The 14,729-nt window shown below is 39.7% G+C and overlaps 2 protein-coding genes across 2 annotated transcripts; one reads left to right on the top strand and one right to left on the bottom strand.

Moving 5' to 3' along the window:
• Positions 1 to 4,675: 4,675 nt before the first annotated feature.
• On the top strand, positions 4,676 to 6,467 carry LOC143855520 (Protein kinase superfamily protein). Its single transcript, XM_077365666.1, has 2 exons — positions 4,676 to 5,656; positions 5,747 to 6,467. Exons 1-2 carry the CDS (start codon positions 4,862 to 4,864, stop codon positions 6,173 to 6,175), a joined length of 1,224 nt encoding a protein of 407 aa, XP_077221781.1. The 5' UTR covers positions 4,676 to 4,861; the 3' UTR covers positions 6,176 to 6,467.
• Positions 6,468 to 6,826: 359 nt separating this feature from the next.
• LOC143855449 (uncharacterized) lies at positions 6,827 to 7,327 on the bottom strand. Its single transcript, XM_077365571.1, has one exon. The coding sequence runs from the start codon at positions 7,325 to 7,327 to the stop codon at positions 6,827 to 6,829; it is 501 nt and encodes a 166-aa protein (XP_077221686.1).
• Between the last annotated feature and the right edge of the window lie 7,402 nt (positions 7,328 to 14,729).

Genomic DNA, 14,729 nt, shown 5'->3' with positions numbered 1-14,729 from the left:
ATTATTAATTCCAACATAGCACACTTTTCCTCAGAGAGAAATGCGACAAAGTTTAAGGGGAGGAAACATCAAGTAGAGATCGAGGCAGGGGAACATGGACCTTCGAATTGTGATGCCAAGTTCTACATGTAATACAACTGACCAAAAGGGAGAAAATGAACAGAAAATGGGGTGAGTGGCAGTAAAAAGGATGACAGAGAATACAGGTGTGGAGTAAGGGGAAGGAAGCTTCAAGTTTTATGGAGTTCAGAAAGGGCGAAAACGAAAACAAAAATGCAGCGGATGTGATATGTACCTGTTTATGGTGTGTTGTAGTTGCAAAGTAGTTATCAGGTAGTTAATTATGTAGGATTACGGGTGTTAGTTCTATTGTGTGTCATGTTAGTGGGTAGAGTTTGTGGGTAAGTGGGTTGTTGATGTGGCACTCTCAATGTTCATGCACTTAAGTTCTTGTATTTGAATGAAATGGAAGAAGAGAATTTTAAAGCAAAGGTGACTTTGTTTAGGAGAGTCATGGCTCTTCTCGAATCGAGCTGTTAGGAGGTCCGGTTGCCTCGAATCAGCCTCTTTCCCCCTCATTTCTATTTTATTTTTGTTTATTTCCATTATGGCCAATTAGGCACGTATGACAGTGAAGAAGATGATGAAGAATACAAGTGTGGGGTAAAGGGGGAGGAGGAGATGTTGTTTGGTAGATAAGGTTTCGTACAATGGAGTTGTGAGTAGACGTTGTAAAACACGGTATGGGTGAGACGTGTCAGCATCTTCCTTGCTTTGACGTGCAGAAAAAACAAATAGTGGGAGGTGTGCAGAAGGGTAGTTTGGTCTTTTTTCGCCACAGCGAACCCCCCGGACAGGTCAATAAGTTAAAAATCAACCGTGACTGGTAATTTCATAATCTTCTATGATTAAAAGGTCAATTTTTTTGCCAATGGGAGAAAACTCGGTTGCCAATTTGATCGAAAATCAAACTTGATTTTTATTTTTATAGATAACTTCGAATTTTAAGTAGTAAATTTTTTAAGCAAGTAGAAGCTAAATATGAAAAATGATAGCCAAAAACTCATATGGTACTAGATGAACGGTGCAGATTGAATTTTAGAAGTTTGGATTGAGCAAGTCATGGCAGGAATCGGAGTATGAACAACTACTCTTCTCAGTAAAAGTTTTCACGTGTGAACACTTATTGTTCTCCTTAAAAGACACTTCACCTTAAAAGGGGTCTGACCTCTGCGGCCTCGGAGCACATGAATCAGCCATACACGTCACTTATTAATTTCAGGTATTCTACTTCTTTGTGGGTGCAAAGAAAATGTGAAGGTATTTTCTTTTTAGGAAATGAGATGCCAACAATTTTAATAAGGAAAAATCGTTTAAAAATGCAAACATTAGGTTGTATTGTGAATCAAGGGTACCTTTTGTTTTTTAGTAAAAGAGGGGTTGTCAAGTATTTTTAGAAGAGGATTAGGACAAGAATACCCCTCCTACCTCTTTTTCCCTCCACCTTTTTGCTCATTTCCCTATGCACTTTTCACCTTTTCACCTACACTTTCACCTTTTCCCTCCACCCTTTTCTTTCTCAAGCCTTCCCAAACGTGGGAAACTCCATGAACGCCATGGAAGCTTGCCATTGCCACCTTTTGTAAGCTCTATCTCCATTGGCTTTTGAAAGAAAACCCCATTGGTTCTCTTGAGTTTCCTTCTGGTGCTCCGATAGGTTCATTTTCCACAATTTAGTGCTTAGATTTTAGATGTTGTTTTCATGTTTTTTGTGTGTTTTTGTTTATTCTCATCCTCTCTATAGTGGTGTATTTGTTTGGTTATTCTCATCTCTCTCTCTCCCTCTACCAATGGTTCAATGGTTCTAAAGTTCTAAATGGTTCAATGGTTGTAAACCCATTATCAAACTCATTATCCAACCTGTTTTGTTACACTATTTAGACACACATAAGAACCCATTTATATAGTTGGAACCATTATGTAGACCTTAGAACCACAATTTAGTGATTCCAAGAGTGTAAATAGTGGTTCAAAGAGTGTAAGTTATGGTTCCAACAATGTAAATTACGGTTCCAACAGTGTAAATAGGGATTCATGCATTGTAAAAGTGATCATGAGTGTATTAAAAGTGATTTAGGTACTCATAATCAGTATGTATACACTTGGAACCATTACGTAGATCTCGGAACCACAATTTAGTGGTTCTAAGAGTCTAAATAGTAGTTCCAAGAGTGTAAATTATGGTTCCAAGAGAAAAATTTAGGGGTTCATACATTTTAAAATCTATTATGAGTGTATTGACAGTGGTTTAGGTACTCATACTAAGTATGTATACAACCGGAACCATTATCGGAACCACAATTTAGTGGTTTCGAATGTTGCAAAAGTGAGCATGAGTGTATTAAAGTGGCTTAGGTACTCATAATGAGTATACTTACAATCATAACCATTACGTATACCTCGGAACCACAATTTAGTAGTTCCAAGAGTGTAAGTTATGGTGCCAAGAGTGTAAATTATGGTTCCAACAGTGTTTGTAAAAGTGATCATGAGTGTATTAAAAGTGATTTAGGTACTCATAATCAGTATGTATACACTTGGAACCATTACGTAGATCTCGGAACCACAATTTAGTGGTTCTAAGAGTGTAAATAGTGGTTCCAAGAGTATAAATTATGGTTCCAAGAGGGGAAATTAGGGGTTCATACATTGTAAAAATGATTATGAGTGTATTGATAGTGAGGTACTCATACTAAGTATGTATACAATCGGAACCATTATCAGAACCACAATTTAGTGGTTTCGAAAGTTGCAAAAGTGATCATGATTGTATTAATAGTGGCTTAAGTACTCATAATGAGTATTCGTACAATCAGAACCATTACGTAGACCTCGGAACCATAATTTAGTGGTTCCAAGAGTGTAAATAGTGGTCCCAAGAGTGTAAGTTATGGTTCCAAGAGTGTAAATTTTGGTTCCAAGAGTGTATATAGGGGTTCATGCATTGTAAAAGTGAGCATGAGTGTATTAAAAGTGGTTTAGGTTCTTATAATCAGTATGTATACACTTGAAACCATTACGTAAACCTCGGAACCACAATTTAGTGGTTCAAAGAGTATAAATAATGGTTCCAAGAGGGGAAATTAGGGGTTCATACATTGTAAAAGTGATTATGAGTGTATTGATAGTGGTTTAGGTACTCGTACTAAGTATGTATACAATCGGAACCAATATCAGAACCACAATTTAGTGGTTTCGAAGGTTGCAAAAGTGATCATGAGTGTATTAATAATAGCTTAGGTACTCATAATGAGTATACGTATAATCAGAACCATCACGTAGACCTCGGAACCACAATTTAGTGGTTCGAAGAGTGTAAATAGTAGTTCCAAGAGTATAAGTTATGGTTCCAAGAGTGTAAATTATGATTCCAAGATTGTAAATAGGGGCTCATGCATTGTAAAAGTGATCATGAGTGTATTAAAAGTGGTTTAGGTACTTATAATCAGTATGTATATACTTGGAACCATTATGTAGACCTCGGACCCACAATTTAGTGCTTCCAAGAGTGTAAATAGTGGTTCTAAGAGTGTAAATTATGGTTTCAAGAGTGTAAATAAGGGCTCATATAGTGTAAAAGTGATCATGAGTGTATTGATAGTGGTTTAAGTACTCATACTCAGCATGCATACAAAAAGTATTGTACGACGATGATCCATCCAAACCGTCCATTTGTTGGGCACACGATAACAGGTTGTGCCCAAAAATCATTACCATAGAATTATCCTAAGTTCCTAACTGCCCTATTTTTAGATGCCTCACAAGTCATAGCATATAAAATCTCATTAGAGAAGAACTCCCATTTAAAAAAATAAGGGTTTTGCTAACAAGTGCCCTTAACGGGTGCCCTAAGGGCACATTGTAAGGGGCATTTAATTGCCCTTGGGATCATGATTTTACACATGTTTTGATAAATAAAATCTCAAAAGATGTGTAAAAAATCTGAAATTATGTGTAAAATCATGATCTTAAGGGCAATTAAATGGCCCCTAACAAGGCACTTATTAGCAAAATCCAAAAAAATAATTGTGAAATAACCATTACCTTTAAAGATCAGAGGGTTACTATCATCCTGTGGTGATGGACTATAGGGTGCAACTTTTTTAAGTTGTGGACCAACAAATGAATGGTTTGGATCATCCAGTGAAGTGAAGTTGACTCACTGTATTTTTTACTTCACCCTTCCCTTTGCTTCGAGGTTTTTTGACCCGTAGAGAGAGAGAGAGAGAGAGAGAGAGAGAGAGAGAGAGAGGTAGATTTGATGGGTAAAAGTAAAAGTATGTCTTTAAAATGAGAGGGGTATTTTCGTCCAAATGCATCTCTTCCTGTACCAGCTCCCTCTTTTACAGTATTTGAAAAGGTACCCTTGATTGACAACATTAACAAATGTGTTGCATTTTTTTAACAATTTTCCCTTTTAATAATTGCACTGCCTCATCTTGTCTATTATTAATTAAAGAGCTGTGAAAGGTTATTCCAATTCCCAAAAGAAACAGTCTGGCAAGCCTGTTAGAAAAGAAAAGACAAGACGGGTGAGTGCAATTATTACCATATGGTTGTGCTGATATCATTTCCGGTTCTTCTCTTAACTCATAAGGCCAACTTAATCACATACCAAGTTCGAATCGAACTCTTGACCCTCTTTTTTGTTGTGGAAACGCAACAGAAACGGGGACCCGTCACCACATGCGCATTTTAGCGAACCACCTTTCCCCCTCTCTCTCGTCATCCAACTTTATCCCACAACCATCTCTTCATACAGAATTTCCACCAAAACCGAAAATCTTCAGAGCTCTCTCTCATGTGTAAAAAGAAAAAGAGCACAGACGCCATAGACCCGAAACCCTCATCTCGAAACATCCGAACCGCACGATCCTCTGCCCACACCGATATCTCCTCCGCAAGCCGTTCCGGCACGAATCCCTCCTATCCTTCCGCCACACCTCCCGGCACCGGAACCGGCACCGATTTCAGCAACAAAACTTCATCCTCAAAAGCCTCAACATCCTCCTCCCACGTCTCCCTCGCAAGCCTTCAGGACTCCCTCCCCGAAAACCCCCACATCTACTCTTTCTCCGAAATCCGATCCGCTACCAACAACTTTCTCTCAAAAAAAATCTCCTCTTCCTCCTCAGCCTGGCACTGCTCTATCCGTGGCAAAGACGTAGCCATCATCCAACGCAAACTCCGCCATTCATCCAACGCATCGGACCACGTACGCCACCGCCTCTCCCTTATCTGCAAAAGCCATCATAGCACCGTCATAAAACTCCTCGGTGCCTCTCTCTCTTCATCAGACTATATTTACCTCGTGTACGAGTTTATCCCAGGAGCAAATCTCGCAAATTGTCTCAGAAACCCTAAAAACCCTAATTTCACTGTTATTTCTACCTGGATCTCACGAATGCAGATCGCGGCCGATCTCGCCCACGGCCTTGAATACATCCACCATTATACAGGAATCGATCTACAGATCGTGCATAATCACATCAAAAGCTCCAGCATCATCATCACAGATCCATCTCTCAATGCAAAGATCTGCAATTTTGGCGCGGCGGAGCTCACCGGGGAGTTCGCCGGAGAGGAGATCGCAGAGGTATCCACAAATTCTTCTGATCCATCATCATCGTCTTCTATTTCCAACTCTTTTGTAAAATTGAAGAGATCTGACAGTAGGGTTATGAAGGTAGAAGGGACGAGAGGCTATATGGCGCCGGAATTTCTCGCCGCCGGGATCGTGTCGCAGAAATCCGACGTGTTCGCGTTCGGTGTGGTGATTTTGGAGTTACTTTCCGGTGAAGAACCGGTGAGATACCGGTTAGATCAGACGAAGAACGATTATAAGAAGATTTCTCTGATCGAAACTGCAAAAGACGCGATCGAGAGCGGTTTGATCCGGAGATGGATAGATCGACGGTTGAAAGACTCGTTCCCGGAAGATGTGGCTGAGAAAGTGACACGTGTAGCTCTGGATTGCGTGCACGTGGAGCCTGATAAGAGGCCTGATATGAGGCGTGCGGCCGGGAAGATCTCGAAGCTGTTTTTGGAGTCGAAAGCTTGGTCGGAGAAGATGAAAATTCCGACCGAGTTTACGGTCTCGATGGCGCCGAGGTAAAAGAGAAAATAGACGGATTTTGGTTAGGGGTGGCCCAGCGAAGAAAAAGGGGGGGAGTATATCATTTGCTTTTGGTTTGGGTGTTTTTTGACCGGACAAACACTCTCGGCTGTTGTTTTCGGGCGGAGTGGGTCACTTTTGATGTGACACAACTGGGTGTTTTCATAATTCTTTAAAAAAAATTAAAAATATAGATGGATTTGCATTTGTTTGCAACATTCGATTCGATTCGATTCGATTCTTGTAAGTAAAGATAAAGATAATAAAAATAGAATGGCGCGTTCCTTTGTGACTTTGTCTGGTTGGGATTCTGGTTCCCACTCCTCGCTGTTTTAGGTTGGTGATATTGGCACTGCCATCTGTTGATGGTTGCACTAACTTACTTTGTATTTGCTTTCTTAATCTGTTTTTTTTTTTTTTTGATGATTAAGCTGGGGTTAGGCAAGACCCCACCGGATATATTAAAGAAGTAGGAACCAATAAGTACAAGAGGTCCCCAGGCATAGAATTAAACCCCGGGGATGGGCTCGGAGAGCTTACAGAGACGGAAAAAAGCAAAATACAACAATAAATCAGTCCATTCTAAGAATACCCTGATAAACTACAGCCTATGATAAATCTCGCCGGCTTGATCTCTGGATAGAATATCCATCAGAGGCAAAGGATGGAATGGATGGGAATATTTTCGCCTTTGTATGGACAACTTATTTTCGATAGATAGTTGGCAGCGGAGTTTGCTTCTCTCCAAATATGCGAGATCCTCCAATCAATACTATCGAGATAGCTCCATGCTTTCTTGATGTCCGGGAGATTTTTCCAAGTTGGATGGGATGATTTATCCACAGAAGCAACAACAAAGGTGGAGTCAGCTTCAATCCATAGTTTTGTGATCCCCAAAGCCATAGCAGCAGCGACCCCAGTACAGATAGCATGAATTTCCAGAGAATAAATTTCGCCTTTTGGAATTGACAGGGAGAAACAGTAGATCGCATCCCCAATTGAGTCCCTGATGATTCCTCCTATGCCACCTCCTTCGTCGGACAGAGACGCATAAGAATTGAGCTTAAATTCTCCCGGGATTGGCGGAATCCATTTGCAGAATCTGTCGGTTTTACAATTCCGGAGAAATTTGTACCCGAAATTGTTAGCCATTAGAATATTTCTGTTAGCATGATCATCAGAGATAGGGCTGCAACTCGGGTCGGGCGGATCGGGTTGGGTCGGCTTTTTTTTCGGAAAACCCACGATTCCCAAACCCGGCCCTACCCATGATAAATCTCGGGTCGGTTAGGGTCGGGTCGGGTTTTTTCACGTTGACGCAAATTTTTAAGGAAAATTCTTGTTTGGCAAGGCAACTCAACTCATAGAAGCAGAAATTACACTCACATTACACTTGAATCAAACAATGATGTAATTACACTCACATCACACTTGAATCAAACAATGCTGTAATCAAACAATGTTGTAATTACAATCAAACAATGCTGAATCAAACACTTGAATCAACTCAACTCATAGAAGCAGAAATTACACTCACATACAGTAACAGTGGGTGCGTGGGTTTTCACTTTTAACTTTGGGATAATTACATTTACACCCCCTCTAGTTTCTGACACATCCACTTCTACCCCTATAGTTTAAAACGTGACAAATACACCCCTGTAGTTTCAATTTGTATAAGGTTTGCCCCCTCAGCTGAAGGTTCGTCCATAGACTGAAGGGTTAGGATGATCCGATGGAGCTGATTTTTTGGGCACACCGTATCTATGTCAGGACCCATCAAATGAACGCTTTGGATCATCCAAATAATGTGGGCCCCTACCCAAATCCAAACACTACCAAAAAATCATCCAAATAATGTGGGCCCACATTGTTTGGATGATCCAAAGCGTTCATTTGATGGGTCCTGACATAGATAGGGTGTGCCCAAAAAATCAGCTCCATCAGATCATCCTAACCCTTCAATATATGGACGAACCTTCAGCTGAGGGGGCCTACCTTAAACAAATTGAAACTACAAGGGTGTATTTGTCACGTTTTAAACTATAGGGGTGGAAGTGGATGTGTCAGAAACTAGAGGGGTGTAAATGTAATTGTCCCTTTAACTTTTAACTAACAATAGAAAAAAATGTACATACTATAACTTATGTAACTCGGGTCGGGTCGGGTCGGGCCCCTTCAAACCCGGCTCGACCCGAGATTCATGTGGGCTTTTGAATGCTGAACCCGGCTCGACCCGAAACCCATGAAACCTGAACCCGACCCAAGCTATTTTCAGGTTGGGTCGATGCGGGTCGGGTAAAACCCGGCTCGAGTTGCAGCCCTAATCAGAGATATTGAGATTTCTCAATTTTATCTTGATATCATCCAGAATTTGATTGAGGACCTGTCTTTTGTGAGAAGCCTTTCCTTCAAAAATTATGAGATTCCACTCTTTCCATATTCTGTAAATAGAGGCAGCAAATGCTACCTTAATGGCAACAGTACTCTGTCTGTCTCCCTTCCAATTATTCCTTATCCAATCTTCTTCGGCAGAGAGAGAGAACGTTTGAGGGATCTTCGAGATCCACAACGCCAAAGAATAGATTTCCAAATCCAAGCAGAATATCCACAGCTAAAAAATAAATGATTTATATTTTTCTTACCAGATTTACATAGTGGGCATCTGTCATCAATTGAAGAGTTGATGGATATTGGGTGATCTCTGGTGAGGAGTTTGCTGTGAAGAGCTTTCCATACCGCGATCGCATGTCTTGGAACATGCCCAGGAAACCAGATAGTGGAGGACCAAGGTTTAACAAGATGTTTAGCTCTAAGAAAATTCCGAGCACTTTTGACTGTAAATTTGCCATCCACAGAGGGCATCCACACCACAGAGTTCATTGGTTCATCATGTAATAATGCTTTTTGCAAGATAATTTTTACATCACGGAAAGAAGGCTTGTCGAGGATGAGGTGCCAGGAGTCCCTGAGGCAGATTTCATTCAGAGTATTGATGGGTGCCAGGAGTAGTCCACCCTTGATTTCGAGATCAGTTTGTCAAAAGGACCCTCAGGGTGCCAAGGCTGACCCCACACATCAATCTCAGCTTCAGCACCAATAATGTAGCATATATTTCCTCTGATCATCTCTCTGGCTTTTAGAATACTTCTAAAAGCCCACGATGGTTTAGACGGAATGCGTATGGTCCAAATATTCTTATTTTTCAAATACTTAGCAGAAACCCAAGAAGCCCAGAGAGAATCATTCGATTGAAGGAGCCTCCAAATGAGCTTACATTGGAGTGCATTGTTAATGTCGCTAAGATTGTGGATACCCAGACCTCCTTCTCTTTTAGATCTGCAGATGGTATCCCAAGCCACTATATGTAGCTTCTTTTTATTAACAGATCTAGCCCAGATGAAATCTCTGCACATCCTTTCAATTTTTTCCAAAGTGCCCTTAAGAATATTGAAGGATGATGACCAATAAATCTGATAAGCATGAATAACCGATTTCACTTGTTCGATTCTGCCAGCCATTGAAAGGAAACGATTGTTCCAGGTGCTGATTCTCTTATTCACATTGGAAATGATAGAAGAACAGTCGTTCAAGGTGAGCATGGAGGATGTGAGAGGGAGCCCAAGATATTTTATGGGGAGAGATCCTTCAGCTATCTTCAGCTTCTCAAGAATTATTCTCCTATCAGCTGGCTTCTTTCCAGAAAAAAAAACTTTGCATTTGGCCAAATTAGCCTGAAAACCAGTGCATCGATGGAATCTTTTAAGACAAGAAACAATTCCTTTAGCAGAGGAGAGACTTGCTTCAGTGAAGACCATAAGGTCATCAGCAAATAGAAGATGAGTGATTTCAACACCTCTATGTTTAAAAGGGGTTTTAATTTTATCTTTCTGCAAAGCTCTATCAAAAATTCTGGACAACATTTCCATTGCCAAACAGAATAGAAGAGGAGAGATTGGGTCCCCTTGCCTAATACCATTGGAGGATGGGAAGTGGCATTGAGGAGTCTCGTTGACAAGGACTGAAAATGTTGGAGTTTCAATACACTCAGCGATCCAGTTGCACCATTTTGGATTAAACCCCTATTTTTGCATAAAAGAGATTAAAGCACTTCTATTGACATTATCAAATGCCTTAGCAAGGTCAATTTTGAGGCACATGGAAGGGGGAGCTGACTGATGATGAAAATTATGCAGGATTTCATGCGAAAGAAGAATATTGTCTTGGATTAATCTCCCTGAAATGAAGGCAGATTGCGCCGGATTTACTATTTTATTAATCACAATTTTAAGTCTTGTTGCCAAAAATTTTGTAATGGTTTTGTAAATAAAAGAGCAGAGCGAAATTGGCCTGAATTTGCTGGGGATAGAAGCATCGGGAAAGAGTAATGCTAGACCGAACAAATGGGTTCTTGTCATAAGATCCCTAGGTTTATGAAAATCATCAAAATTTAGTTTTTTTCTTTTTTTGGCTCACATAGCACATTTCCATTGGAGGGCTGTCCCATCAGTCTTTGTAAGCCCAAGGGTCTACTCTCCTATCTTGTTTTGATGATTCTAAACATAATTGATTGTGTTTTTTGAATACTAATCAATTTGCTTTGAAGTGTTGTGTTTGAGATAGGATTGATCATTGAAGAAACCAACACACAACATGGTCATGCTTGGAGATATCCCATACAAGAGTCAAAGGAGCTAAGTGAAGCTCACCTCATCTCTCAAGCAAGCATACACAAGATGGAAGATCAATTGAAGACCAAGACTAAAGAGAAGTTGAAGATTGCATAGGTATCATTGTACATCCTTTCTCTTTAGATTTCCAAGTCAAGGCAAAGTGTTTTCAACTTGTTTTTCAAAGAACACTTAAGAACTTAAAATGCATTAGTGAATGGTTATGTGGTGGACCAACATGTTGGGATCCTCATAAACATTCCAAAATAACCATAGGAGTTGAGTTCCAAAAGCTAAAAATCAAATTTGCAATAAAAATCAAAAAGTGCGGATTTTTAGGCTTCTCGGAACTCCGAGAATTTTTCTCGGAGCTCCGAGCTCGGAACTCCGAGAGTTCCCTCGGAACTCCGAGAAAAGGTCCAGTAGCATCTGGACACTTTCTCGGAACTCCGAGACAATTTCTCGGAACTCCGAGAAATGGTCCAGTAGAAATTTTATTTCTTCTGGCCGTTGTCTCGGAACTCCGAGAATATTTCTCGGAACTCCGAGAATTCTCGGAACTCCGAGAATGGTTCTCGGAACTCCGAGAACCTCGCGACAGACTAAAAAATAGCCGTTGGGATTCAAATTAATTGTTGGTTTTTGATATGTCCACCCCCAAACGGTCATATTCTTTGGTGTGGCTATATATACAACATGTAGAGAAGTTTTTCCCTCTCTCTTGATCTTTGAAAAACATCCTTAAGCATCAAAAACATTTGCAATCCATTTTAGCTTGAGTTTTTGTTTTTCATCCCAAACTTGCCTTTCACTTGTGAATCTTTTGAGTTTGGATATAGTAGTGCTTTCACTTGCAAATCACCATCTTTGAAGAGCAATCAAGGGTCTACAAAGAGCATCAAGCTTTCAAGAAGAAGCCAAGCTATTCTCTTTCAAATCTAGTGTAGGTGGCTAGGGCATTCCCTTTTTAATTCCCTAGAGAGCAACCGCTTAGAACTCGGCGGAGAAGGAGAGTCTTTGTAAAGGTGTAAGGGCATCCTTGTTTAATATCCCTTGGATTTGTAACCGCCTCGGAGCCGGGCATCGTGGAGGTCTCCTATAGTGGAATCCCTCAAGTGCGACCTTGAGTAGAGTGGAGTAGGCCGTTGGCCGAACCACTATATATCGGTGTGTCAATTTCTCACTCTTGCATTTCCATTATTGTTTTGGTTTGGCATTTCACTTTGTTCTTTCAATTATATTTGCACTAACCAAAATATTTATTTAAGTGAAGAAAAATTCCAATTAGGGTTTATAGATAATTTTCAAAAGGCCTAATATTGAGTTAAATTCAATTCACCCCCCCTCTTGAGTATTTCAATTGGTATCAGAGCCTCGTCTCTATTTTTTTTTAAAACCCTAACCGGTTTAGAGTAAAGATTCAAAAATGGCAAACTACCCTCAACATCATGAAGGTTATTCAAACACTAGGCCACCCTATTTTGATGGTACAAATTATAGTTTTTGGAAAACTAAAATGAAAATCTTTTTAACTCAAGACTATCAAATGTGGAGAGCAATTAATAATGAATATATCCTACCCACAAGAAATTTAAATGATTGGACCGAAGCCGAACAACAAGCTTCGAATTATAATGCCAAAGCCATGAATTCTCTCATTTGTGCTCTATCTCCCGGAGAATTCAATAGAGTATCAAATTTGAATTCGGCTAAGGAAATTTGGGAACTCTAGAAGTCACCCATGAAGGAACCAATCAAGTTAAAGAATCTAAAATGAACCATATTTTTCGGCAATACGAACTTTTTCAAATGACACCCGATGAAACAATTGCCGACATGTACACTAGATTCACCAACCTTGTAAATGGATTAAGGGGACTTGGAAAACAATTTTCCAATAGAGATTTAGTAACTAAAATTCTTAGGTCCCTACCTTTGTCTTGGGAATCCAAAACCTCCGCAATCACCGAAGCCAAGGACATGAACACTTTGAACCTAGATGAACTTATAGGGTCCTTGATCACACATGAAATGATTTTCAAAACAAAAGCACCCGAAATCGAAACTAAAATCGAAAAAGGAAAAGGAATTGCTTTTGCTTGTAATGTAGGTGAAAGTGAAGATGCAAAGGAAGACATCGAGGATGAAGTAGCTCTCCTAACAAGAAGGATCAAGTTCTTGCAAAGAAACATGGGAGGCATGAGAAATAGAAGGACCAATCCTCCATTCAAGAAGAAAGAAGAAGTTGGTGATGGATCTTCTCAACCCCGATGTTACGGTTGCAAGAAGCTTGGACACATTCGCCCGGATTGTCCACTCAACAATGAACCTACTTCAAACAACCGCTTCAAGAGAAGAGAAGGCAAGAGAGGAATGTCCGCCACATGGGATGAGGAGATTGAAAGCGAAGGCGAACAAAATGATGGGGAAGATTGCCTATTAGCAAGAAATGTGTGCTTCATGGCCTCAACAAACGACAACAATGAGGTAAACACTTTAAATGATGTCATTATCTTACAAGAAGTTTTAGATTCCTTACAAAGTGCAAATGATGAACTTGAAATTCAATTTGATAAAATTGCATCACTTGAAAATTCTCTTGCTAACATGACAAAAGAATTTGGTTGGTTAAAAAGGGATCATGAATTCTTAGATGATGAAAATGAAAAATGCAAAGTAGAGATTCATGAGCTAAATGCTACCATTAAGAATTTGAATGAAAATCGACAAAATCTTTCTATTGAAAATAACAAACTAAAGCATGAAAACGGTAAACTATCTTTTGAATATGATGAACTCAAGAAACTCTTTGAAAAATTTGAAAATAGTTCATTAAAATTGGATAAACTTGTAAATCTTCAAAGAATGTCAAGTGACAAAAGTGGACTTGGACATAGATGGAATACCACAATATCTAACTATAAAAACAAACTTGAAAAGACCTCCTCTAGTAGTACCAAAATTTGCTTTTATTGTGGATTGTTAGGTCATTATAAAGTTGCTTGCTTGCATGCTAAACAAGATAAGATCAAATTGAACTCTAAAGTGAAAACAAATGAACATAGCAAGATTAGGAAGATTTGGGTACCTAAGGGATCTCACTTGCCTATTCCTATGTAGGTATGCCTTAAAAGCCACAACAAGAGGAACACATGGTACCTTGATAGTGGATGCTCTAGACACATGACCGGAGATCTCACTCAATTCGCATCCCTATCACTCAAGGATGGTGGAGAAGTTACCTTTGGAGATGACAAGAAAGGAAAAGTCAAAGGTGAAGGCACCATAGGTAACTCTACCTCTCCCATACATGATGTACTCTTTGTTGATGGCTTGTCCCATAATCTTATTAGCATTAGTCAATTATGTGATAATGGTTTTGAAGTTGTCTTCAATCCCGACAAATGCATTGTTAAAAATAAGATAAATGGAGAAGTAAAATTCATAGGGTCTAGAGACAATAACATTTATACAATTGGACTAGATGATCTTAGACTCCAAAAAGTGACTTGTCTAAATGCCATTAGTGAGGATTCTTGGCTATGGCATAGGAGGTTGGGTCATGCCGGAATGGATCTCATTTCGACCCTCTCCTCAAAAGAAAGTGTTAGAGGATTGCCTAAGTTCAAATTCATCAAGGATCACATTTGTAGAACTTGTCAATTAGGAAAACAATTGAAAAGCTCTTTTGCACCTAAAAATATGATTTCAACTTCCTACCCCTTGGAGCTACTTCATATGGATCTTTTTGGACCAATGAAGACTAGTAGCCTAGGTGGAAAGAGGTACGTGTTTGTAGTTGTTGATGACTACTCACGATTCACATGGGTCATATTTCTAGGACATAAAGATGAAACTTATGAAAACTTCCTAACATTATGCAA

Source organism: Tasmannia lanceolata, unplaced genomic scaffold (assembly GCF_043159265.1).
Source record: "Tasmannia lanceolata isolate RefF3 unplaced genomic scaffold, GAP_Taslan_0.1 ptg000021l, whole genome shotgun sequence".
In the NCBI taxonomy this organism is placed as follows: Eukaryota; Viridiplantae; Streptophyta; class Magnoliopsida; order Canellales; family Winteraceae; genus Tasmannia; species Tasmannia lanceolata.
The sequence above is the reverse complement of the archived record's forward strand: the minus strand, read 5'-3'. Positions and strand labels throughout refer to the sequence as shown.

Coding starts and splice junctions, on each gene's coding strand:
- LOC143855449 (XM_077365571.1), bottom strand. CDS start 7,327: ATGGCTAACAATTTCGGGTACAAATTTCTCCGGAATTGTAAAACCGAC.
- LOC143855520 (XM_077365666.1), top strand. CDS start 4,862: ATGTGTAAAAAGAAAAAGAGCACAGACGCCATAGACCCGAAACCCTCA. Junction 5,657..5,746: donor CCGGAGAGGAGATCGCAGAG/GTATCCACAAAT, acceptor AGGGTTATGAAG/GTAGAAGGGACGAGAGGCTA.